The sequence below is a fragment of the Tremella mesenterica genome, assembly GCF_000271645.1.
Source record: "Tremella mesenterica DSM 1558 unplaced genomic scaffold TREMEscaffold_2, whole genome shotgun sequence".
NCBI classification, from domain to species: domain Eukaryota; kingdom Fungi; phylum Basidiomycota; class Tremellomycetes; order Tremellales; family Tremellaceae; genus Tremella; species Tremella mesenterica.
The window spans coordinates 2,529,511-2,554,332 of record NW_006711226.1 but is presented as its reverse complement, the minus strand read 5'-3'; the positions used below and the strand labels follow the sequence as shown (position 1 = coordinate 2,554,332).

The 24,822-nt window shown below is 46.0% G+C and overlaps 7 protein-coding genes across 7 annotated transcripts in view; 2 read left to right on the top strand and 5 right to left on the bottom strand.

Moving 5' to 3' along the window:
• TREMEDRAFT_60667 (uncharacterized protein) overlaps window positions 1–1,335 on the bottom strand; it is a gene marked incomplete at both ends in the record, with an annotated part of 3,812 nt that extends 2,477 nt beyond the window's left edge. Inside the window, 2 exons of the mRNA XM_007002833.1 lie at window positions 322–798; window positions 1,114–1,335. Coding sequence (XP_007002895.1) covers window positions 322–798; window positions 1,114–1,335 — 699 coding nt within the window. The remainder of the gene's footprint in view (window positions 1–321; window positions 799–1,113) is intronic.
• Window positions 1,336–2,506: 1,171 nt separating this feature from the next.
• Window positions 2,507–3,118, bottom strand: TREMEDRAFT_60666 (uncharacterized protein; the record flags this gene model as incomplete). Its single annotated transcript, XM_007002832.1, has 1 exon — window positions 2,507–3,118. The coding sequence occupies one exon, from the start codon at window positions 3,116–3,118 to the stop codon at window positions 2,507–2,509; it is 612 nt and encodes a 203-aa protein (XP_007002894.1).
• A 387-nt stretch (window positions 3,119–3,505) lies between these two features.
• Window positions 3,506–8,620, top strand: TREMEDRAFT_27343 (uncharacterized protein; the record flags this gene model as incomplete). The annotated part of the gene is made up of 11 exons (XM_007002281.1): window positions 3,506–4,110; window positions 4,158–4,329; window positions 4,375–6,151; window positions 6,250–6,447; window positions 6,492–6,534; window positions 6,580–6,914; window positions 7,097–7,198; window positions 7,388–7,627; window positions 7,805–7,994; window positions 8,294–8,414; window positions 8,567–8,620. 11 exons carry the CDS (start codon window positions 3,506–3,508, stop codon window positions 8,618–8,620), a joined length of 3,837 nt encoding a protein of 1,278 aa, XP_007002343.1.
• A 49-nt stretch (window positions 8,621–8,669) lies between these two features.
• TREMEDRAFT_43048 (uncharacterized protein) lies at window positions 8,670–12,359 on the bottom strand. The gene is made up of 9 exons (XM_007002527.1): window positions 11,998–12,359; window positions 11,659–11,753; window positions 11,260–11,611; window positions 10,993–11,202; window positions 10,606–10,944; window positions 10,377–10,559; window positions 9,536–10,326; window positions 8,958–9,337; window positions 8,670–8,829 (listed from the first exon to the last, which is right to left on the bottom strand). Exons 1-9 carry the CDS (start codon window positions 12,259–12,261, stop codon window positions 8,747–8,749), a joined length of 2,697 nt encoding a protein of 898 aa, XP_007002589.1. The 5' UTR covers window positions 12,262–12,359; the 3' UTR covers window positions 8,670–8,746.
• A 249-nt stretch (window positions 12,360–12,608) lies between these two features.
• On the bottom strand, window positions 12,609–14,565 carry TREMEDRAFT_21225 (uncharacterized protein; the record flags this gene model as incomplete). Its single annotated transcript, XM_007002190.1, has 7 exons — window positions 12,609–12,835; window positions 12,890–12,932; window positions 13,057–13,317; window positions 13,474–13,935; window positions 14,142–14,227; window positions 14,268–14,441; window positions 14,499–14,565. Coding segments are annotated over 7 exons (1,320 nt in total), but the record flags the coding sequence as incomplete, so codon positions are not given.
• Window positions 14,566–15,699: 1,134 nt separating this feature from the next.
• On the top strand, window positions 15,700–17,646 carry TREMEDRAFT_71252 (uncharacterized protein; the record flags this gene model as incomplete). Its single annotated transcript, XM_007003048.1, has 5 exons — window positions 15,700–15,821; window positions 15,867–16,012; window positions 16,193–16,291; window positions 16,349–17,235; window positions 17,541–17,646. The coding sequence occupies exons 1-5, from the start codon at window positions 15,749–15,751 to the stop codon at window positions 17,644–17,646; spliced, it is 1,311 nt and encodes a 436-aa protein (XP_007003110.1). The 5' UTR covers window positions 15,700–15,748.
• A 459-nt stretch (window positions 17,647–18,105) lies between these two features.
• On the bottom strand, window positions 18,106–24,472 carry TREMEDRAFT_27197 (uncharacterized protein; the record flags this gene model as incomplete). Its single annotated transcript, XM_007002255.1, has 16 exons — window positions 18,106–18,270; window positions 18,432–18,504; window positions 18,743–18,962; window positions 19,152–19,215; window positions 19,561–19,772; window positions 20,009–20,211; window positions 20,264–20,373; window positions 20,485–20,989; window positions 21,137–22,253; window positions 22,299–22,572; window positions 22,620–22,727; window positions 22,770–22,879; window positions 22,935–23,148; window positions 23,191–23,370; window positions 23,417–23,925; window positions 24,139–24,472. 16 exons carry the CDS (start codon window positions 24,470–24,472, stop codon window positions 18,106–18,108), a joined length of 4,398 nt encoding a protein of 1,465 aa, XP_007002317.1.
• Between the last annotated feature and the right edge of the window lie 350 nt (window positions 24,473–24,822).

Here is a 24,822-nt window from a genome sequence, read left to right as displayed (position 1 = left end):
TTGATCATACTCCACAAGGTAGTCAGGAAGAGGTCGTTTAGCAAGATCAGGTTGGACGGCGAGAAGAGGTGTTTCGCGTAAATGAGAGATCATGAAGAAGACTTTCTTAGTGTCGTTGGGGAAAAGATGAGAGTTCAGTTCGTAATGGATTTCACATTCCGACAGAAATGCGGTCAACTTGTTCCTCTCTCCTCTCCAGAAGTCCGGATTAGGCAGTTTTATTCCCTTCCGTGGTTCGCCAACTACGCTTGGGGTCGCCGAAGTTTGCCGTCCCATGGCGTACCTCACCCCTTCTGATATCCCTTCTGCAATACCGCCCACCGTCTCCCTTTCTCTTCTCTGCTCCCACTCCTCCCTACGCCTTCTCTCTTCCATCATGTCTTTGTTCATATTCGCCACCATCTGCATCAAGGCCAATATCACCCCTTGTGTACCTTCTTCTCTCAAGTCCGCCGTACTTCCAGTGTTTTCTGGCCGCGGGGTCTGATCCGATCCAACTGGGGATCCTATAGGTGGGAGGGCATTACCCGAAGGTGTAGGAGGATTAGAAGGTAATGGTGGAGCGAACTCATCTCCTTGAATTGATCCCCCCACACTATCCTCCACTCCAAGCTGCTGCCCCATCGCTCTGCTAAGCTCCTCCAGTGCCCTCCTCTCGTTCTCCTCCATCCTGTCTCCGTCCCTACTCATACCTCGCGTAACTCTCCTATCTGGTTCCATAGAATCTTCGTACTTCTCCGAGGTTCGCACGGGTCGTCGGTAAGAGCGATCCTTGATACTGTCACGGGCGTCGAACAACTATCTTCTGGCAGACCGACGGTCGACGAACCTCGGCTAACTTGATGCTCCTGAGTCGAAGTCTCACCCAACCGAGAGGGCGCAGACGTCGAAAGGAGTGTAACTACGGCGTACTTCGGCGTAGTTACTCCAACTGGGGTTTTGTTCTACTGATGGCGATGTATCTCGAATTGTATATAGCTATCTCTATCTGTTTTTCACTACTGACAACAATCAAGGATCGCTGAAGAACTTCAGCGATCTTCTCAGCTAATATTATCTACTCCTCCTAGACGTTCATCCAACCCTCTCGCGCTTTGACGTACTTCAACGCACTTCGTCCAACTTCCCCGAGCCCTCGGCCATCCTCTTCCTCCTTCGACTAACTCCGCCTAACATCGCCGCACTTCTGCTCCCATTGTCCCTACTTCGCCTAACTCCGTCTAACTTCGCCGTACTTCTGCTCCCATTGTCCCTACTTCGCCTAACTCCGTCTAACTTCGCCGTACTTCTGCTCCCATTGTCCCTACTTAGCCTAACTCCGTCTAACTTTGCCATACTTCTGCTCCCATTGTCCCTACTTAGCCTAACTCCGTCTAACTTCGCCGTACTTGGTGTCAGAAGTCCTGAGTTACGTGTAGAGTAAAGAGGTTAAAGCGTGATGGGGTTTTGATGGCCAAAGGAGGGTCATTGTTGGTGGAGTAATCGAGGTGTCACGACGTAGTTCGTGACAGTCATCCCGGCTCAGAGGACTTCGCCCTTAGAGGGGGAGCTCCTGTCATGAATGACGCCATCACGTGTTCCTTGTTGCGCAAAACAAGTTCAACCTCCACTTCCGTGTTTTAATATTTCACCTCTGCTCTCATGCCTATCAGGCATAAACTCCAAGTATCATTCTAGTATGTCGGTGCTTAGCTCCCATGCCTGCAAGGCATAAGTCCCCAGTAATTCTCTAGTCTCTAGTCCCTCTGTTCTAATGCCTGCTAAGGCATAATCTCTCAGTCTCTTGTTCTCGCAGCACTTCTATGGTCTGCATAGTTCCTCATCGATCACCTTCGACAAAGTCGAGCGACTTCCGGCGCATCCCGTAGGATGTCATAGTAGGACGTAGGTAAACGCAGATATGGCATCGTAGGATATCAGTGGTTATCGGTGGGATGCAAGGCAATGCATGCAGGACAGTGCAGGACGGTTCAGGACGCTCGTATTCCGCAGGTCTGCACGAGCCTCTTGGAAAAGGCTGATTTGTCTATATAAACCCTATCTTGTACTTTGTAGTCTTCTTTAGTTCTTGATCAAAAGTCATTTCCATTGCCACCCTTTTGGAGTCCAGTCCAGTCCAGTTCCCTCTAACCTTGTAAGACAAGCCAGAGACATTCCTTGGGTCACAGTCCCATTCCTTGTTGGACTCAGTCTTGTTATCTTAAGTATATTCCTTGTCACTCCTAGTCCTTGTCCCCTTGTCCTTTGTCCTCTGTCCCAGGGTGGGCAGTATCCTTGACATGGAGTTTAGTGATTTACGGTCGGTCAGAGGTGAGTCAGGAATGATACTTGCATCAAACTTTCATCGCATCTTCACAGGCGAAAATCAGAAGTGTTATCAATATGACATAGTCTACCAACAAGTGTGAATTCTATCAGTAGCATGAGTGATTGTCACCTGGACCGAGCAGTTGACCAAGGTCATGAATCCTTCACGCCGCCTACCCGTCCATCATCGCCTCACCTGTCAATGACCCCCAACAGATTTTGAGGATGAGTTCTTCTGCACCGCCTCGCCTTTGCCAATAGCAGTGTCAATAAGTCTGGAGCTTGTGAGATACTGCATAGCCCTTCCGACGACGCGGGAGGCAATGTCAGGGTGTGTCAACAAAGTCAATGTTGCAGCCAGAGGGGGAGACAGAGGGGCATCCGTGGAAGGTTCAGGAGGGGATAAAGTGTATATGATGGTCAACACACAATGAATGTTGAGTATCTCGTCGATACGGTATCTTGTTAGATCTCCTACTGTCTCAACAGGGTGTGCCGACTTGCTCTGAGCATCGAAACCTCCGAAGATGAGGAGGGAATCGTAGATGAGAGCCGAAGTCGTGACATTTGGAATGAGATGAAGAAGAGGGTTATCGGGATATTGGTCCGCTATTGCTTCCATTGCTTCCCCGAGAGCGATCGTACATCCAACAGAATATAGAAAGGATACGATGGTTGCAGCGAGAGTACGGAGAGGTGACATGCGGGTTTGGAACATGTCTGTCTTGTCAGTTGAGACTGAATGACCGTCAGAAGTTGGCAAGCGTGGTGGTAGTAGACGAGAGTAAGAGTTCGTCGCAATGGAGATCATGATGAAGGCTACGTCAAGTATGTAGTGGCTCCAAAGAAAGAAAGGTTCATGTCATGAGATATGTAGTTTGAAAGGGCGAACTCGAAAGGAGAGGGTGATAAGGAGCCACGTGGCGAAATCCACGTCATAGCTCTGACTACCAAACCTTATTTCCCCGGATAGCCGACGCGCGACTCCTCCCCCTCTCTGACTCTCTCTCTCTCTTTCACTCTCATCACCCATTAACCACTCTCGTTCTGTATTCACTCTACTGCATTTGGTCTTCTGTCTCATACCTCAACTCTCGTATCTCACCTCTTTAGCCCGGAACGGCGCATCAGGAGTGAGGCTTACCGAAGGAAGAGGGTCGTATATTTCTGATACTCCTCCACGTCCTCGACAGCGATCATGTTCAAGTCCAAGGCAACCCCTCTTCCCCCCGAGACAGACTACACCAAGAACCTCCGCGAGACATCTTTCTATCGTTATGGGAACCTACGTTCACTCGGTATCACAGGTGAGATCGCCTCCATGGCGGTGGATCCCCTTCTCTCCCTCTTCGCAATCGGTACAACCTCTGGCTTGGTTCACTGTTTTGGCGAGGCCCCTTTTCAATTCACTTTACCCGTCGCTCCCGCCACTCCATCTTCTCCGCCAGCGTCCATCAAGTTTCTCTTGTTCCATCCTGGAAACTCAAGACTCATCGCCATCGACGCTGGCAACACAGTGCATTCGTACAGCCTGGCCCATATGACGGATTCCCCAACTCCACTAAACCACCCACCTCTTCCCACCAAAGAAGGGGCGTACACGTTATTCGGGGTGATCACCGCCGTAGATCAACCTATGGCTAGCTTCACACACTTGTTTCTGACTATGCAAGATGGAGCGACTTTATGCTGGGATTCGAGCAGGAGGGCCATGGGCAGTTGGAGGACGGGCAACTGTTGGGGTGAATTCGAGGAGAAGATGGTTCGTAGCGGTCTTCCCGGGAGGCACAAGACACTTGGAGGGTAAGTTTCTTGGATTCTATATCGGACGGAAACCAGTTGACATTTAGACCTCAGGCGACATGTTTAGCTATCAATCCCCGCGACATCAACGTGACGCTCATTGGGTATGAAGGCGGTGTGGTAGCCTGGGATTTTCAAAAGAATGCTGTGGTGAAGACATTTGAGATGCTGCTACCTCCAGGAGCACCTGGCGGGAGTACATATGAGGAGGCTGATAATGTGAGCTGATTTCTCTGCAGTAAGGCTCTCAGCTGACAGAAGCAGTCGCTTTGGACTGAACGTACACCTGCTGTCTCCTTTATCACCTGGAGACCGGACGGTCTCGTATTTGTGGTCGGTCACGCGGACGGCTGTATGACCTTCTGGGCGTATGCTGAAAGTGACAAACCTCTCATGGTTCGAACGGTCACGCACGAGGATGTTAACGTCACCGACGCCGAATCACTTTTCTCAGCTGGAGCACTGAATAATCAGACCCGCAAGGAAAAAGCCGAGGAGATGGCCCGACGAGAAAGGGAGCCGATTTTCAAACTTGCTTGGGTCAGCTTTCCTGATCAAGCCGGACTCAAGGCTATCGTCACTGCACAAACCACAGATCCGACCCTGGAGCCACCTTCCAATGCTACTGCAGAGTATGTGGAGCGAGGCGAGACATTACTCCTCATACTTGGGGGACAATGTGAGGGGGAACGTCCAGGAATCAACATACTTCAGTTTCCTGCTTACCAACCTCCCCCACTCAAGAAAGCTCAAGCTGGCGTCGTTCCATCTGAAAGTCTTCCACTGGCCGACCGCTATGCTTTCAGAGACTCACTCATGCCTACTGGTAGTTCATATTATCCCACCAAAACTCCTCCCGAGGATTTCATCCTCCTGCCTCGCTCAAACCCGTACTTCAATCTTTCTCACGATCCTATCGCCCTGATCATCTCCCTCACTCCTGATCCGAGCTTGTCATCCGCCGCTTGTCCCGCACGTGGATTAGAAGCATGGGCTTTTCCACCTCCGAGATCCAACGTCATACCTCCTTCCCCAGGACGCAAAAATTTCGTACAGCCTGGAGAAGGCGAGAAAGTGGTGGCGGTGACACCAGCTCCAATACTCTCTCCACCTATGGGTACCCCTAAAAGCCCCATGTCCGGCTGGAAGCTACCTTGGACGTCGACTCCCAGTCCGAAAGCTTCATTTCCCGCTCCTTCTCTTCGTGTGACCACACCGGATTCGATGACCTCAATAGCGTCTGGTTCTGGGCGTAAGCGTGTCATTCGACGTAGACAGTATCGTATGCCTGCCTCACTATGGACCGGCTCCATGTCGGTTCTAGGTTGCGAACTACACTCCCTTCCTACACCAACTTTCAAGAAGCTCATCAGCTTCTCCATCGAAAACTCTGGAAATGAACGTAAACCCCGACTTCCCATACGTGGGGGAATGGCCGTACCGGATCTTCAGTCTCACGGAGCTCCAGAGGTAAAAGTTACAAAAATGGAAAGTTACAGATTATTCGTCACTTGGCATCCAGATGCCTGCGTGAGATTCTGGGATGCATCCCCGCACATACTCGTTCTTCCCACGCCACTCCGGTTTGAATACCCCGGTCCACTTCCACATCTGACAATCTCTATTGGTGATTATCTCAAACACCCAGATTTGGCACATCAACCTTTGGCAAAATTGTGGCAAATGGATCGGTCAAAAGTACGCATCAAGTCGGTTCATCTGACTCGAGAGTCGTTGGAATGTATCATAACCATGGTCACCGGAGAAGTCATAGTGACGAAGTTTGGTCAGGCAAAGGTTGGTTTCATGCCTGAAGACGAGGTAGAAGAGTTGGACGATGAGACCGCTCCTAGGGAATCTTACTTTCCTCCACAAACTCCTAAGACGCCAAAAACTCCCAATACGTCTGGAACAGTAGAGTGGGCCGAGGAAATGACGGAGATCGGACATCTTGCAAAGTGGGCAGAGGATGGCTTCAAACCCGTGGCGTTGTTCTCTCTGAGGCGAGGAGAACCAATCGCCTGTGCAGTGTCGGACATAGGTGGGTCAATCTAATCCGTGATATACGCTGGTCACCCCTCTGCGCGGCTCCGTTGAGCTGTGCTGACATGTCCGGGGAAGAATAAGACTGATCCACAGGATTCATAGCCGTGGCATTCTCCCAAAAGTCTCTGGCTGTGTTCGACATGCGGGGACCTGACGTGATCCTCCGTGAAGGATTTGACCAAGATGGTGAGGCGTTAAAACGGCGGAAAAAGAAAGGCAACGTACAGAACGTTCCTGCTGAGCAAAGTCTTGTGGGATCATTACAATGGGTTGTGTCGGGCATGGGTCCCGGTATGTTCTGTATTCCCCTTTTGTATGTATTCACTGACGAACAGATCCTACTCCTAGACCTCGATTAATCGTTTCTTATTCCAAAGGGTGAGTCCTTCGCCTGATGTGAGACAGACGCAGGTTGATGAGTAGAATGACCAAAATATACACTCTCGTCAACGTGTTAGGCGAATGGATGATAGAGGCCAAACCTCCAACGTTCACGAACGAATCTCTCGCTGGTCCATTAGCTTCATTCATTGTGGACCCGGCAACAGGTAACGAGATGACTGCTTCTGCTCAGAGTTTGTCACAATCTCTACAAACGGGAGCTATGGATAAAGATAAGAACGCCCCTCCTCATTGTTTGTGGATTGCAGCTAGTAAGAAGAGCATTCGTTGTGCTGTTAATTATTCCGGGGAAAGGGTGGCAAAGGTGGAATTGGAGGAAGAAGAGTTGTCCAGCGTGTTTTATATCACTCGACATGGTAAGTTGTCTACTTGTAGTCGTCTCCATTCACCCAAAGTCCTCTCAACCTTTCTTCTTTGACATGTCACACTTTCCGACATCACTGTCATCGTTCTAGGAGATGTGATATGCTGTTAGAATTTTACTTGGTCGCGGGGGGAGAGGAGAGTAAGGGCAAAGTATGTAAGATTGACGACGCAGGTCAAAAAGTTCTAGTGGCTCTCACTACGCACGGTACAGCCATATTCTATTCTGTTCCATTTTTGGAGTATATCACCACTATGGACCTTTCTTTTGGTATTGGTGGACAAGGGTGAGTCTAGCTCTACATATTCCTCTTCAGGTGTACATCCCTCTCATCAAATACAAAAATATCAAGCTTATACTGCGTTACCTCAGAGGACTTCTCGCAGTGACGTAGCGTATTCCACTTACACTCTTTACCACAAATAGGATTGAGAAATCTCGGGGCGAAAGACACTCAACTTACAGACAGTCGGACCTTGGGCAAAATCTCAATGGATGACCGTTCTGGTGATTTCGTAGAATATCACTCTCCAAACGAAATTAACCTCCGAACTTTGTTCTTATTCCGTAAACCTCTTCCTCCTCGATTAGACGCATGTACTCTCCGTCGACCCATCCCTGCTCAGCCTCAGCCAGTAGGTGCTACTTGGGGAGCTTGGATTTGGGGTGGGGCACCTTTGACCGGAGCTGCATTGGATGCGATAGGTAAATCTTCACACCTCACCATCTGTCCTTCATAACGACATGCCCTTATCTCGTGTTCATCTAGTCATTGTTATGAGACGGTCACACAATCACCGCTCCTCTATCATCTCACAGCCTGTCATGAGGGAGGATTAGGAATGGAAAGAAAAGAAAAGAATCAGAGCTAATATATCTTAGTCGCAGGTCCTACCAGACCCCCATTACCTAAACCACTACCTGCACCTAAAAGATCTTTGATATCATGGGGTGATCCACCTGATGAAACTGTCAAAGTAGTAACGCCAGCCACTACAACAGTTCCGCCTAAACGTACAGCAGTGAAGAAACAGACTGCTCCGAATAGAGATTCTAGAGAGAGGGAAGATGCGTTAGTTTAATCCTCTTCTCCATATCTTCCTTTTCCGAAAATTCCCTCCTCCCTCTCCTCTTCAGCTTGTTTCTTCGATCGGTCGCTTTTCGACCAAAAGCCCCTCTCTCCCACTTTCTGTTCACGTCCACAGCTTTATATTATCCCTTTCGACCATTTATAAACCCTCCCTACCTGCGACCTCATAAAATAAGAGTATCGTGAACTTGTCATCATTCCTCTGATGTTTCATATGAACAGATTCAGGAGCCAAACGAAGAATTGAGAGTTATTCACGTAGAACAACCACTCATCAATAGATACACGGAATTAGTTCATGCGACACAAGAACGTGGTAATTACCTTGATGATCTTGGAGAACACATGAATCAAGTTTCCATCAGCGCTTCTAATTATCTAAGTTCAGCACGTAATGCAGCTGTGAGTTTTTCTTCTCCCCCTCCCTACCTTCGTTCTTTCCTTTGGCCTTTTTACCTCTCGCCTTTTTACCTTTGGCTCTTTTCCCCTATCATTCCCTCATTTAACCCCTTGTAAGATGTTACCAGAGGTAACAAGACCCCATTGACAAATAGATGAAACAAGCAGCCAAAACTGCCGTCACGGGAGTATTCGGTAAACTCATGTAGCCCCATCTCTTGCATCTTGCTTTCAGTGTACAATCACTTTGTAAGAATATTCTTTGCCTCAACAAAAATGCATGTACAATGATTCATAATCTGTGGTCCTTGCTGTTAAACCTGTATGAATGTAGACTAAGCTGCGACTCTACGTTGTCCCATAGCTCCACCTAGACCAGATTGGAATCCCCTTCCTCTACCTCTACCACGATATGTACCTTTTGATCAGCTCTGTTCTGTATCATTTGATCCTGAGTTCTGTATCATTTCGTCTTCACACCTGACCTTTTTACTTGAAACCTGGCATTTGACACATGGTCGAAAAAAAGCAAATCATAAAACTCACCTCTTTGACCTTGTCTCCTCTCTGTTCCTTTTCCTTCTCCTCCCGTCGCCCCACGTGATTCTCTATCAACACCTTGACCACCTTGACCGAGTTTCTGATCTAAAGTCTTTTCGTTCGTTTCCAGCATCGCTACCGCCCGATCAGCCAATTGTTGAGCCAACTTTTGAACTTCAGTAGTTTCGATCCGCTGGAAAACTATGACACTGTCGATAGCATCCAGACTAGCTTGAAGCTCATCGTTGTAGATCATACGTGATACTATGGTCTGTACGCGGGCGAGGGGGAGATCAAAGGTCGTAGCGAGGGCTGAAAGGGATAGTGAGGCGTAGTGAGCGGAATATGTGAATAGGTAAGTTCGGAGAGCTTCTTCTTGAACTTTTCTAGAAAGTAAGCGTCAGTCCTCTCGCTCCTGGAAAGCTGGTCACAATTGAATGTGCGGTATCTCCTGTCCACCGGAAACCACCACATCAAGAAGCATAAGGAGTACAGAGCGAAAACCAACTGAGTGACGGAGTGTAAAAGGAACTGTAGGTGAAGTGAAGAGGAAAGTGAACACGGTTTGGAAGATAATCACTCACATGGCTAACGTCGCCTTGACCTCATCCACATTATCTAACAACGACCAAACCTTAATGGATAAAATCAATTCTTTAGCTCTTTCCCAATCCCCAGCTTCTAACGCTTTAGCAGCTTTAACCACATGATCCCTTGTATGTTCCGGAGGACCCATGAACGCTTGTCTTTCCGCCATATCCAAATGTCTCTTGAAAGTTTTACTCGCCACTCTTCGTCTTTGTTCCTCCGTCTGCGCATTGGCAAGAAGAGGAATTTCGATCAACATGCAACTTGTGAGGTAAGCCGCTTCTAAAAGCTCTAAATTGAGATGTAGATGGAATGGTAAAAGACGACGTTTTTCTTTTGATTCTTGATCCGGAGTGAGAAAATTATTGTATCGCTGTACTGCTTGAGCGAGAAGTTCTTTTTGTTTCTGAGTACTGAATATCTCTTGGAGGATGGTACGACATTCTTCCACTAAACCTTGACGGAAAGCTGCGAGACCGAGTTGCATGACGGCTCGGTTGTAGAGAATCTGAGTGGTCACGTCGGCTTGTTGGACAGTATCTTGAATATGAGACATAAGGAGGAGATCGCGAGCTTGATGATATTCCCCATGCATACCACGGTTGAAGATGTGAAAGAGGATGGCTCGGGTTCGTAAGAGTGTAGATTCGATAGAGTAGATGTAAACGCAAAGGGTGTGAATCAAAGCTGCCGGAGAACGTTTAGCAGTGAATGGTGTGAGAGAGGATGTGTAAGAGCCGATAGCGGAGATTGCACGTTGTTCAAAGTGGTCAATGATGATATCCGGCTGTACGAGTCAGCTGATACGAGCATTTTGTTTATCAAGGATGAGCTGACTTTTGCGTGAACGTGTTCCAAGCGACGCATGACAGCACGAGCAGTTTGATCCGACATGTTTTCTCGTTCGAACAATACTTGAGCTTTGCAGATCGTAGCATATAAAGGTGCTTCTTCTTTCAAACGTTCAATATACTCCGCTCCCTTTTCTTGCGCATCAGTATGTTGAAGTGTTTTGGTGAACTATAAATCAGTCTTATCTCATTGCGACGATAGGACTTTGACTCACCTCGTTGTCCAAACCTTCCAGTGTGCCGATCAGACTGCCGGCCACTATGACCCTCTGTTTCTGCCCATCGACCTCTTCAGGCTCTCGGTCGACCATATCGTCATATTCCGGCACCACCTCTGCCACCATATAATCAGATTCTTTCAGTAAGAGTGAAATGAGGTCATCGTATTCTTGCCGACATGAAATCCAAGAGTCATGTGGGATGGAAGGAAGATGTTGTGAATAATCCAATCGAGCAGGTAAGAGAGAGAGGTAAACTCTGATCTTCTGATACGTTGTCACTGAGACTTCGAGTAATTTCGTCAAAATCCGGATTGTCTCAGCTCGGTCGGTATTCTATCCCTCTCAGTTAAAGCTCTCTATCTCAGCAACAGCAACGCTCACCTTTTTGCCCCTCTGCTCGGCGATGTCCTTGAGAGTTTTGAAAACTCCTTCAGGTGTGAGATTGAGAGTTTTGCCTCCTTTTCCTATAGTCTGGAAATCACCCTCATCACCTTCCTCCGTTGGAGCGGTGGCGGTAGTCTTTCTTGAAACTTTAGGTACCGCGGGTGCAACATTGGCAACATCATAAGCTGAGGCATAAGCCGTCGGATCCTATCACATCAGCATCGTCTCTGCAATATATCCTGCACCATCTGAATTTGAACATACCTCTTGATAAGTAGTCAATACAATCTCAAACTCTTTCATCTTTTTCTTGAGAGTTTGTCGTATAGCACTCAAAGCCTTTGCTTTAGGAACTGGCATCTTTTTGCTTGCTGTCTTCTCAGCCGTGATAGTCTCGTTGACCGCATCGTTGAGTTCCACGAGACATGCGAGGAAAGCTGGTGGGAAATGTCCAGCTGGAGGGATAGGTGATGAAATCATGCTTGTTTGATGTCTGGTTATGAAACGTATCAATTTGTCAAGTTCTGAAGCGGCGAGCACCCAATCATTTCTTGCTCCATCGGCGTTTTTGATAGCGTTTTGAATTTTACTGATTGAAGTTTCCATTTCCGCGAATCTATTCATTAGGTAACGAACATCTTTTGGTTAATGGGTTGAACTTACCGTTTATCTTTGGCGGAAAGAACGACAGTTTTATCTTCTTCCTCCGACTCTTCTTCGCTACTAGCGGCACCTTTTAAGAATTGGTTTGCAAGATTCTGATGTTAGCAAATGTGTCAACTTTCGACCAGCCCAATGTTCTAACACGAAGTATCTTTCCCATCCCCAACCCCCCTCGTCTACCATCACACCACTCTGTTATTGAGCGACAAGAACAGTGTCTGCTCTATATCTCTATGTGCGGGGGTGGAAAATACCATGAATGAAACTTCCAGGATCTGTGCTCAAGAGTCCAAGGCGATAGACTCTAATATGATTTTAGCAAAGGAGGAAAGAACCCACCCCACGATCATCATCATCGTCGTCATCATCTTCATCTTCGTCCTCACTCATCTCCTCTTCTTCCTCATCACTACTATCATCCGAATCCTCCGCATCACTCTTCAAAAACATGCTCGCTCCATGTTTCTTCTTCTCCTTCTTAGCAGCGGCGAGTTTACGATCTTGTTCCTCCCCTTCTGAACCGGAACGAATGGATTCTTCAGAGTCTGACCCGGAATCAGAGGTATCCGAGCCTGAGCTCCCCAGTTTGGCGAAGAATGACATGTCGTATATACGAGTTGATACTCTCTGGTCTTGTCCTGTGCTTTCTGCGTCCCTCTATGAAGATGAGGGTGGCGAAATACTGGAACCACTGGTCAATGTCGCGTTTTGTACGATTATACGATTTTGGGACAAGAGACAGGTATGGGGATGGGGTTTCGCCGATATCGCCGAATGGCAGGGTGAAAGAGAATACGAATGTGGCACTTGATCGTGGCAAAGCGCAAGCAGCTAGCAGCTCTGGCCAGATGATATGTGAATGCAAAAGATTTGTACTTATGTTATGCGACAGCCTGTACCCTCACATCTTCCTCCGATGCAGATCCAGAGTCAGAGATATCATCCGCAGATCCCTGCTTGTATCCTCCTACATGATCCTCCCATAGTTTTTGACAATCCACATTCGCACCCAACTTTGCACACATCAAAAACGCACCGCTGAGTTTCCGATTCAAACTGTATGTTTCTTGTGGTGGAGGGGTCAGTCGATGTTTTAACATTATAGGAATAAGTTGTCTGACACCATCGGTGATTGTTTGATTGGCAAATGCGTAATTTCCTTCATGTCGGAATGGACCTGAAGTCTGTCACCTTTTGCTATCACACGGTCATCAGTGTAAAGATGACTTACTGGCTATAAGTGACATGGACTGAAGGTGTGCGTCCAACATGACCTTTTAGTCAGCCTTCACACTCATATCATATTCTGCCGCTGAGGATCATGTGTGAGATATCCGTCTAGAATTATTACCGGGACAGTGATGTGATGTCGGTGTTACAAGGGATACTGAGACTCACATCATTCTCCTCCCCCGTCAAATAACCCAATGTCAGACTCTCATCCTTCATAGCTTGTCTGTCTTCCGATAATGCAGCATTTAGGAGTCTGTACCAACCGTCCATAAATTTCTTGGTGTACTCCCTTGACGCACCAAAGTCGACCAGACCCAGGCGACCGGATTGGGGGTTATATAAGAAATTCGCCCAATTAGGATCCGTTTGCATGAATCTGAATTGAAATAGCTCTTGCAAACACAGGCGGAGTATATTGGTACCGATCTGATGGTCAGCACATTACTCTCTCTGGCTTCTTCTCCACGAGGATTAGTCTCCCATGAACGCAGACAAGGCTACTTCTCCGCCCAAAAAGGCAGGTGAGAGAAAAGTATAGAATACGGTATGGCATGAAGCCATGAATAGAGCTCAGCGACACACCTTATCTCTATCTTCCTGAGATAAACCCTTCATCTTACTTAGAGGTCTTCCCTCGACCCACCCAGTGGTCAAAACCTTTCCCGTCGAGGCCTCATCCACTACACTCGGCACGTCGAAAAACTCATCCCCAGCCAACATGTTCCCAAACTTTCGACATGCCTCAGCTTCCAGAATGTAATTACACTCGTCCGCCAATTCACCTCTCATGACAGCTATGGTATTCTGCAAATAGAGACCTTTCGGGAGTAACGACGACGAACGAAGGAGCATGGAAAGATTGCCAAGGTCAGAAGAGATTGATTCGGCTATTCCGGGGAATTGAACTTTGACAGCTACGGCGGCGTTTGTAGATGCTAGTGTCGCACGGTGAACTTGGCCTATAGAGGCGGAAGCCACGGGAGTGCGATCGAATGTGGAGAAAAGGGAGTTCCAGTCGGGTCCTAATTCGGACCGCATGACTTTCTGTGGATATCAGCTTCTACTTAAGCTTGCTCCAGCTCTGTCAGACGAATAACCCCGAGCTCTCATCGCTTGAGTCCGAGCCATGTATCATCTGGTGATACACCAATAAGTCATCCGATCCTTGAGTGTTTTGAAGGTGTTCAGAAGCAAGGATGAAGAATTAAATCGAAATGTGAGGATGAGAAATTAAGCAAGCTAGCACTCACCTCCATCTGCCAATCAGGCATATAATCCGCATGTGCTTGCACCTGTTGCAAAACCCTTTCGATCTCCGGTGGTAGAAGATGATTATCTATCTTTCAGCCCTCGCTCAATGTCTAAACTTGACTCACCTTGGATAGACATGAACTGTCCGAGTTTCAAAGCGGCCCCTCTCATCCGACTGAGACTAGCTACCAACCGTCGAATGTTGGCATCGGACATGAAAACGCTTCCTTCGGACGAGCCGCCAGTTGAACGACGTAAGGATTCTGAGGCTGCTCCAAGGGAAAGCGACGCTGCCAATGCTATGAATCAGCGTATGTTTCTACCAACTTCCGGTGTGAGGTCGAGAAGGGACTTACAGCCATAATGAAACAAACGACCTAAGCGTGATGATGGTACTTTTGAGGCTCGAAGCAAGATGGGAGACTAGCAATCAGCAGTTTGAGAGATGGGACAGATGGGACGAACCTCTTCTTCTGACACGATATCTGAAGGCTTATCGGCGTTCGTTTCTTTCTCCTGTGATAGATCATGGGGATCTGTGGACGGTGTGGTAGACGAGGAGTCGATTTCATCGGGAAGAGGGCTCGTCTCCGACAGAAGTTCAGGTGGCGCTACTGGAGCCTCCGCTTCGGTTTCGGACAAGAGTGGAGAGTTGATAGAGTCTGGTTTGAGTAAAAGGGACGTTGTCGAAGTCTCGGATTGCGGTTGATCATCCTCTGATGTGGGCGGTCTCTGCTGAGCTAGTAGCCTTTTGGGACCATACGATCCTCCCAATTCCTCTTGTGTCTCCGTAGACGGTGTCCCCGATGTCATTCTAACCTCATCGCCATACCGTGGTCGCTGAAGTGTTGAGAAATCCACAAACTCCTCCTTTTCTAAGGATCCATGAATGGTCGATTGTCCTCTCTCCACCCAAACTCTTGTCAGAGATCCCGCTGGTGTCCTAGCCCATTCCCAAATATGTGTCTCAGTGGACGGACCAGCCTCAGCTATGCTCGATTCGATAGCTCTATCCAGATTAGATCTCGTCCGTCCCGTCTTTCTCTCCGTTGAATGAGCTCTCTTCGAGCTGGCCTTGCTTCCTAATCCATTCTGCGTTGCTCCTTCGAGATCAAAATCGTCCTTATCATGAACAGCGGACGAATGTCGAGTTGTGTCTCGGACATGAGAAGTGGGCAAGGGGTTCGATCGATCTTGTCGGAATGTACCCTCCGTCTTGAGAGTAGCAGCTGATCGACTAGTTGAGGCTACTTCTTCCAATTGTATGGCCACTGATCTTATTACCACCCTTAACATGGCTCCCAACATGTTTTACCTCCCTTGGGAAGCTTGACCTGATGATCCGATGCTTCGATGCTTCGATGACGGATGGTGAGTTAGGACATGTGATTGGAAGATCTGAAGCAAACTCCGTACTCGTGTGTGGGGCCCCACACAAAGATTCCCCTCGCCCGTGGGTTTATCAATGGAACTTGGTCCGACTTTTTCCTATTTCAAACTACTCTACTCGTACAATAACAACAGTCCCATATTTGAACCATCTACTCTATCATCATCCACATCGTCCGAATTATCTTTCTTTCTGTTTCATAGAGAATAAAACAATATGTCCATACGGTCTCTTGCGAAATGCGGTAGACCAACTTTGTCCATGAGCCGATCGATCGTCACTAGAACGGGTGAGTTTGAGGATCGAAGGCGAGGAGTCGAGGACTGATGAGTAGCGGTGAAGAGATATACTAGTTCGTCGTCAACTCAAATATCGAGAGAAGGAAAGTCACATAGGAACACACTTTTGAAAGCTGGTTTCGCGGGGTTTTTGGGTGCTGTGTTGTACAATGTGGGACGGGATTATTACTCTTCTTCAGCGGTGAGTTTATCTGTCTTTGTCTCTGTTGTATATGATGAGGACGTTGAAATTGAGGCTGAGGATGATGAGGGTTTTGAAGATGAGGCATGTGTAAGGTGTAATGCTTCCCCAAAGAGTAGACGATGTCAAGAGGAAATGGAATCAAGTGGTGATGACGTTTGGAGGCATACTGATCAGTAGGATGAAATCAAATTAGATGGAAATCCTATGAAATATATGACTGATACATATGGTGTTTTCTGGATACCCATGCGTGCTATAGAAGAAGATCATCCCGAGGTGAGTTCGTCATATTATTACTATCTTTCCATATCTCCAAAACACTGAAGTAAGTAGAACCCCATGAGAATTCGAATGGCCGTTTGGGTGAAAAACCTACAAGATCACATTGTCAAAACTCTCGAAACTATTGAATCCTCTCATATCTCCTCCAATTCAAATATACCTCCCGGTAAATTCCTTCGTGACGCTTGGTTACGTCCTGAAGGAGGTGAAGGTTCTTCATGTGTTTTATCAAATGGTAGAGTTTTCGAAAAAGCAGGTGTAAACGTATCGGTCGTTCATGGAATGTTACCACCAACAGGTCAAAAATCAATGTTACCAGATCATCCATCTTTAAAACCAAAAGATTATTCAGTACCATTTTTCGCTACTGGATTAAGTATAGTCATTCATCCTATAAACCCACATGTACCTACCGTTCATTTAAATTATCGTTATTTCGAAATCAGTGATCCTGAAGATCCAACAAAATCTGTCAGTTGGTGGTTTGGTGGTGGTTCAGATTTAACACCTTGTTATCTCGTTGAAGAAGATTGTAAACATTTTCATCAAGTTTTAAAAGACGCATGTGATGAACATGATAAAGGTTTTTGGAAAAAATATAAGAAATGGTGTGACGAATATTTTTACGTTCAACATAGAGGTGAATCAAGAGGTATCGGAGGTATTTTCTTTGATGATTTGACTGATGTTTCTGAAGAACATGGGGAAAGTAAAAATAAAGAAGAATTATTCGATTTTGTTAAATCCGCTTCTAGCGCTTTTTTACCAGCTTATGTACCGATCGTCTTGAAGAATAAAGATAGGAAATGGACTGAAGAAGAAAAAAGATGGCAACAATTGAGAAGAGGTAGATATGTGGAATTTAATTTGGTTTATGATAGAGGTACTAAATTTGGGTTAGCAACTCCTGGTGCTAGGGTGGAGAGTATTTTAATGAGGTGGGTTGTTTTTGTTCTTTCTTCGGCTTATTATTCTTCTAATAAACTCATCCTACTTCTCTTATTTCCTCCAATGTCCTCTGACCTTTTCCATCTATTCTTCTCTCATCTTCTCCCCGCTATCGTTCTCTCATTTACTTAATCTTATCTCTCTTCCCTCGCAGGTAGACGTCACTCCTGCCAATACCCCCTGTCGCTCACTCCTCTGACATTCATCCTCACTTGATGAAACGACAACAGATAATGATTTGGTCATGGCGGAACTGCAAGGGACCCCCAGTGTGAAGCACAGATCTAACACCCAGTCTCCCCGAAACGGCCAGATGGGAATACATGTCCGAGATGGGGAAAGAAGGTACGGAAGAAGGTAAATTGATGGAAGTCCTTCGTCATCCCAGAGAATGGGTGTAATCACCACATTTAGATCCACGATATACTTTAGAAACTATCGTCACAATTGGATGAAGAAAAAGAAGTAGAATCTAGAAGGGAAAGAAATTGTCGTTTCAACATCATGTCATGCACTTTTACACTTCTCATTCCCCACTTGGAACTTGTCCATTTTGTCGATGTAAGGCAGAAAAGAGTACTAGCACAGGTAGACAAGAGCAAAAAGCAATGCAGATGAGATTAGAGTACCCAAGATTAGACCTTTTTACAACAGATAGATTGTTCTTTCCTTCCTTCCTTTCCTCTTATGCTGGCTCCAATCGTTAGACCCGATGAAGTTATCCATCCCTTCCAATTAGGTTGCCAGAAACACCGCAGTAAAGTACTCTCTTGTGTATCGAAACTTGTAGTGTGTCCACTTGAAATCTACTCCCCCTTCCCCAGCGGGTCACCCGAGACCAACAAAGTGTTCAAATATCCCTACACAGCGATACGTTGTGGTAAAGGGGTCGAACTGGGTATACTCTTGGCTGGTGTAGGGGCAGCGCTGACATTATGTCTATTGGGATCTGATGGCATTACACGTCGTTTAGGTAAAGCTTGAGATCGAAGATCTTTGTTGTCGATAGCTATACTCTTTGTACACTGTCTATGAGCCATGTTTCCTTTCACGATATGGCATTCTCCTTTCAGAATATATGACTCTCATCTCGTGAAGAAGTGTTGTGAAAATGAGGGAAGGGGGAAACTCTTATTTGTTAAAGAAGTGTTGTGAAAATGAAGAAAGGGGAAGACTTGAAACTCACATTGGAAGTCTTGTAAATGCCAACTAATCGATGTGCTAATTCGAACATATCATTCCTTAAAGAAATCACGATACTGTAAAGTCAACTTTATGTTTTCTCTCGCAGCTTGTACCTGATTCCTCCCTTTTTTCCCATTAGAAAAGGTAGGTTTTCAGTGAGCACAAGTAGGGAACACTTCTTATCTCTCGTCTTCCGAATATCGGATCTGGCCGATATTATATTAAAGTAGCAGAAGTTTTGGATTTGTTTTCTCGGGTTTCAGGAGGAATACAGGTGGGAAGGTAGGCTGAGAGAGAAAAGGAAAAACTCACAATTGCGCAGCTTGAGTTTTACTTTGAATATAATTCGCCACAATACTAACATTCTTGAAATCCAATGCGGCGTCAATTTCGTCCATAAAGTATAAAGGGGTAGGTTTGAAGACATGTAATGCGAAGACTAATGCGAGTGAAGCTAGAGTTTTTTCTCCACCAGATAAATTTGCTATGGCTCTCCATGATTTCTTTGGGGGCATGATTGATAGTACTACGCCTATATGTCAGTTTTTGATTCATGTTGGTATAAATGTAGGGGACGAAAGGTGGAAGATGGAAGATGGAAGACATAGATCGGCAGGTGAGGAATGGAAAGTGGAAGCTGAAAAGTGGAAAACGGGTCATGGGGCGTGAAGAGTGAGGAGTGGCAAGTATAGAGTGGGGGAATGAAAGAAGTTGCACGGACCTTCGGAAAAAGGGTCCATAGAATCTATCAACTCTATTTCGGCGTTCCCTCCCATGGTGATCATCTATCCGTAAGCGCTATTCATCTCCTTCACGAAAGAGGAGAGCAAGCGGTAGCGTTCTTCCTTTTGGCGCGATGAGAGAAAAGGAAAGGGTGACAACATGTCCTTCCGACGTGAAGTAACAGGAGAGGAAAAAGTAGCCACTTCCCTCCTGACATTGTAAAAAGAACAAGGAAAGATACCGACATTCCTCTTGTCCTGGACAAGAGAGGAAAGCGTACCGCCAATTATGCCGACTAAGGAGAAGAACACAAATAGTAACGATATTCATCTTGATCAAGTCAATGAAGAAAGGGTGGAGACTAAGCCAAGGAGTGGGGGAGGAGGAAAGGAGAAAAAAAGACTCACTTGATACATCTCTTTAAGTTTCGCACTAATGGCAGTAAAACCAGCCATAAACTCCTCCAATCTAACTTTCCTCAATTCATCATAACGTTTCTTCGCATTATCCCTAGCGGTAGTTACGATTTCCATATCTTTTGCTCTATCTAAAAACTCTGTTTCACGTTTACGATAATCTGCCAAAACGTTGAGGTTAGGTTTAGCTTTTGTTACTTCTTCTAATTTAAGTCAGCTAAATCATATTTTCTTCATCTCTCGCCACACTTTCTCCAATCCAATCCAATACGGAACAACTACTATGGAAGGAAAAGCTAGTTCAGTATAAAGAAAAGTCGGAATCTTCGGGTAGGAATAAGGTGGAAAGGTGGTTATAAAGTCTAAGAAGGATGAATCAATGTTATAAGTTGGAGGGAGAGGAAGAAAATGAAATGTGGAGTGATATACTGTAACTCACCTTCCAAAGCAGTAATTTCCGCAGTGAGCATTTCTTTATCTACCGATCGTAATTCGTCTGAAGAATATTCGACCAATTCAAAAGAATCTTTCTTCGATTTGGATTTCCCTTCATCATTCTCCTTCTTCTCACCTTTGACAATTTCTCCCTCTCTATCTTCAACAGTCTGTTCTTCAATGATTTCATCATCTTCATCTTCCTCACTAATGATCAGTGTTTCCCTTGCTTTCGTTGTTGAAAAAAAAAAATACTCACTCAATATAAGCCAATTCCAATTCTTCATGTCTCTTTTTCCAATGTTTCAACTTATCTTTACTATCTTTTTGTATTCTTGAATTGTCTTCAATCTTCTGTTTATAGTCCATCTGTCTCGATCAGTTTCTCATCTCATCATCGAATCCCAGAACCCAAATCGTATCCGGTATTATCCTTGCCAACGAAAAAAAGGAAAGGAGAAAAAGCAAAGAAAGACATACCTCAAGAGTCCTGAAAGCGTTTATATCAGCTGATTTCTCATCTAATTCCAATTTACTAGCAGATAAAGCTTCTTGAACATCTGTACTTGAATCTTGTGCTTCTTGAACTTTATCCCTTATAACGTTCAAATCAGCAGAAACAGCTTGTAAATCCCCTTCGACAACAGATAATTCCGTTTCAACTTCCTTGAGTTTCTCTTGATTCGACAAGATGGTCTTTTCCAATTTCTCCGCATCACGTTGAGATTTAGCTTGATTGACTTCTGCTTTGGTTATTGCTTCGTTGGCTAAATCTACCAATCCTTTAGTTATGGAGACTTTCGATTGGATAGCTCGGAGACGAACACCACCAACTTCGAGGATTTGATTTTGGAGTGATTTTATTTGATCAGATATACCTGATGATTTTTCACGTAGTTTATCGATTTCTTTTGATAATGAAGTGATTTCGGAATTGAGAGTTTTGATACGTTTTTCATCTTCAGCGTCGGGTTTGCTTTGAGATCTCATTCATCAGCCATTTCTCTACAGTCAAGAACAGTTCAGCGACCTGAAGTTGAGATCGGAAGAGGAGACATATCTCAAAATTGGAGAAAACTGGGAAGAGAATGTTGCGTGAAGTACGCAAAGAGAGGGAACTAATTCGACTTACTTGAGTTCGGACAAACGTTTCTCAGCCTCGGCAATCCTCTTCGAACCTGTTTGCACATCCAGTTCCATTTTTTCGATAGCTATCTCCATCTCCGGTACTCTCTTCTTCAACCTCGTCACCTCCGCCTCTGCAGCTTTCTTTTCCGCTTGGAAAGCCGACAATTCCTGTTCCGCTTGAACACTTTCCTGTTCGTATCTCGCCACTACTTCAGGCGCAACTTTATCACCCACAAACTTACTACTCATTCCTCCTCTTGAAACCTTTGTACCACCACCTGACATGGTACCAGAAGGATCTATCAATTGTCCTGCTAAAGTCACGACTCTCCATCTTTTCTTTCCATACCCTATCCTCTGGGCTTGTGCCAGATCTTCCGCTACGAGAGTATTGAACACTCCCTTGAAGAAAGCAGGAGCGAACTTTGGGTCTTTAGGTTTGATAAGATCGAATAGTCTAGGAACGTTTTCAGGAGTTTCTATCCTACCTAAATCTCTTGGTGGTAATTTGTCCAATACCATAAAAGAAGCTCTTCCAACATTACCTTTGCGTAAATGTTCGATACACGCTTGACCTTGTTCGACAGTATCTACGACTAAGTTGTTTAAAGCAGAACATGCGGTTGTGACTGCCACGTCGTATTTATCATCGATCACACCTAAATCGCCTAGGCGACCATGAAAGCCTTTGATCCGACCTTGAGTCTTGAGCTTGTTCAAACTGTTCAGAACGGCGTTTTCCGATTTATCCGCTGCTAAAGACGCTTTGGCTTCGTCCGCTCTTTGTCGACATGAAGAAAGCTTTGAACGTAATTGTTCTCCTTTGGCGGAAGTACCAGCCGCAGCTTTCTCTGCATCTGATAATTGTTGTTGAACTCGAATCACTTCTTTTTGTAAAGCAGCGTATTCTTGTTGTTTCGAAGCATCACTTCCTCGTAGTTTTTCAAGGTTCACTTTAGCTTCGTCCAGTGCTGATTGCATCCCAGAAGCTTTTTGAGTGAGGAGATCTCTCTCGGAAGTCGCTACATCGATGAGAGATTGTTTCTCGCTAATCTTGGCAGTCCAAGGTTCTAGCTCTCGTTGTTTGATTTCGATCTGAGAGGTGAACCCTTCAGTCTTATCTGTCTTTATCAGCCTCAAGCTTGCTTATTTTCTTTCGAACATACCTTTGAGACTCTCTCGGACTTCATCTAATTCAGCTTCTTCCGTGACAAGCTTCTTCTCCAAATCGGCAACTTTCACCCGATTCTTCTCCAGTTCACTAGACAGATTGTCGATAGTGGATAACGCCTCCGATCGAGCATGCCCATCTTCAGTAATCGACTTTTTGAACTTTTTCTGCTTTGAAACGAGATGTTTTTTCTTTTCTTGAAGACCGACTTCTTCCTTCTCGAACTTTTTAGACTCTTTCACGAGGTCATCAGTGAACTTCTTCACTTGCTACATCTCTTTAGCTAAATCCAATAGCCGAATGCAGATGAATTTACCTCGAAAGTCGCGAGTTTCTCGTCGTATTCCTTTTGCAAACTGTCGATTTCTGCCAGATGACCAGCGTTACGCTCTTGCTCTTGACTCAAATCAGCTGTCAAGGATTCCTGAGAAACGTCAGTCTGAACTTGGTCAACCCGAGGACTTACGATTGCCTTGGAGGTGATCTCGATGTTGTTCGTAAGAGTATACATGTGATACTGCCACAAGAGACTCTTTTTCCTCGTCAACTCGTTTGAGTCTTTCAGAAACGCCTCCGCTTCAAGTTTCTTATCCTGTCTCATCAGCTCAAATCAGATGCAGAGAGATTGAACTCGCCTCCAAAGCCGCCTTTTCTCGCTCCACAACCCTAAGTCGATTCATCTTCTCTCCTCTTTGCTCGTTGAGGGACTCAACTTCAAGATTGGCATCTTCAATAGGTTGTTTGTATTTCGTGGTACCTATGATGTCTTCCAGATACTCTAACAAGCCATCCTCATGCTCGTTCTGCGCCTTTGCTTTCATCTGCGCGATAGACTCGACTTCGCCCTGATGATCAGCTACATCGGGAGTGAGATTCGTAGGACTTACCTGAAGGATGAGGAAACGATTATGGTCCAGATCGATACCTTTGCCTTTGAGAAGTGAAGTGACTTCTGTGAATGAAGAAGTCTTATCGTTGATCGTATACTTTGACGAGTTGTTCCTATATGCCGTCCTGGTCACAACCAATTGTGAGTTTGGTACCAACAAGAAGTTGTCAACTCCTGGCTGATGATATCAACAGCGGCCATCTACTGAGACGATGCAGACATACCAGATCGACAATTTCACGAAACCACACTTCCACGGAACAGCTTTCCAAACCCTCCTTACCAGCGGAATTGTGTATCAACTCGCTCAACTTTCCTTGTCGCATCTTACTCGCTCTGTAGCCGAATACAAACAACAAAGCGTCGATGGTATTACTCTTTCCACTCCCGTTCGGACCCACAATGGCACTGAAAGACTTATGAAACGGTCCTATTTCTTGTCTTCCAGCGTATGATTTGAAATTCACCAGCACCAGCTTGTGGATGGTCAATCTAGGTTTCGGACCCGTCGGTGCTGGCGGCGGTGGGGCAGGTGCGGTCATAGGGATAGGTACAACACGTGGGGCTGTTGGCGTCTGGGGAGTTGAAGGTACATCATCGTCGATTTTGGGAGGGGAGGGGAGGGTGATGGTAGCATCCGCATCTTCGGCATCTTGGGCAGATTGATCTTCTTCATTCTTTGATCGACTGGCAGCTATAGACGGACCGGATTTGGAAGGGGTAAAATCAATGTCTTCCTCACTGCTAGACTGGTCTTGTTCAGGCGGTGGAGTGGGTAAATGTGAGGATGAGGATGTTTGTGTGCCCGAAGGTATCGGTTGAGAGACGTCCTCAACAGGTGGGGTTGACATTTCTTCTTCGTCCAATTCTGGTTCGACGACCTTTTTCCTTGTCTTGTTTCCTGCTGTTGATGAAGTCTTGCCTTTGTTGACTTTGACGAGTTTACCAGATGAAGACGGTTTCTCTATTTTGACATGTACCTCGTCGTCCTGCTCTTCCTCTTCCTCATCTTGATCTGATTCTTCATCCCGAGCTGTTGGAACAGGCTTGGCAGTCCTTCGTGGCTCCGCTTTCACAGCCGTCTTCCCCTTTCCAGTACTCCTCCTGGTATTCGGTTTGACATCTTGTTCAGACTCGTCATCTGAATCTTGAGCGTGATCCTTGGCAGGAGAACCGTCGGAAGGTGATGGTGAAGGGACCGCAAGTTTCCGTGCCCGAGAAGATCTAGTGGAAGTTGTGGAAGCTCCAGACACTACACGTGTTGAGCGTTTAGGAGGCATGGTTCTGTATGTCCCCCTGTATATTGAGGGAATGTATGAATGAGAGTGAGTTGTTGAATAGAAGGGGGTTGTTGACTTTTGACCTGGACGATTCCAGGCACGAGACGCGTCGTGGAACGGGATCAAACTTTTGGGTGGAGGAGGAAAAGATGCATGAATGGGAAATGTGAACGGTCCATGCCCGTCGATTGCAGTGCAGCATTCGAAGACGAGGTGCATAGAACATACTGGCACTTTAATGCGATGATAAGAAGGTATAGTCCGTGACGGTGGCTACGGTAGGCACAAGACCTCTTGGCGAGGAAAGCAAAGGCAAGATAGCAAGCGATGACTGAGCACCTACTCTACTT

Bases quoted from the DNA above. Each gene is read 5' to 3' on its own strand.
- TREMEDRAFT_43048 (XM_007002527.1), bottom strand. From the start codon at position 12,261: ATGTCATTCTTCGCCAAACTGGGGAGCTCAGGCTCGGATACCTCTGAT. The intron at 11,203-11,259 runs GTATGTTCAAAT...CTGATGTGATAG, and splicing joins TATTGACTACTTATCAAGAG to GATCCGACGGCTTATGCCTC. The intron at 9,338-9,535 runs GTGAGTGATTAT...CTTACTTTCTAG, and splicing joins GTCAAGGCGACGTTAGCCAT to AAAAGTTCAAGAAGAAGCTC.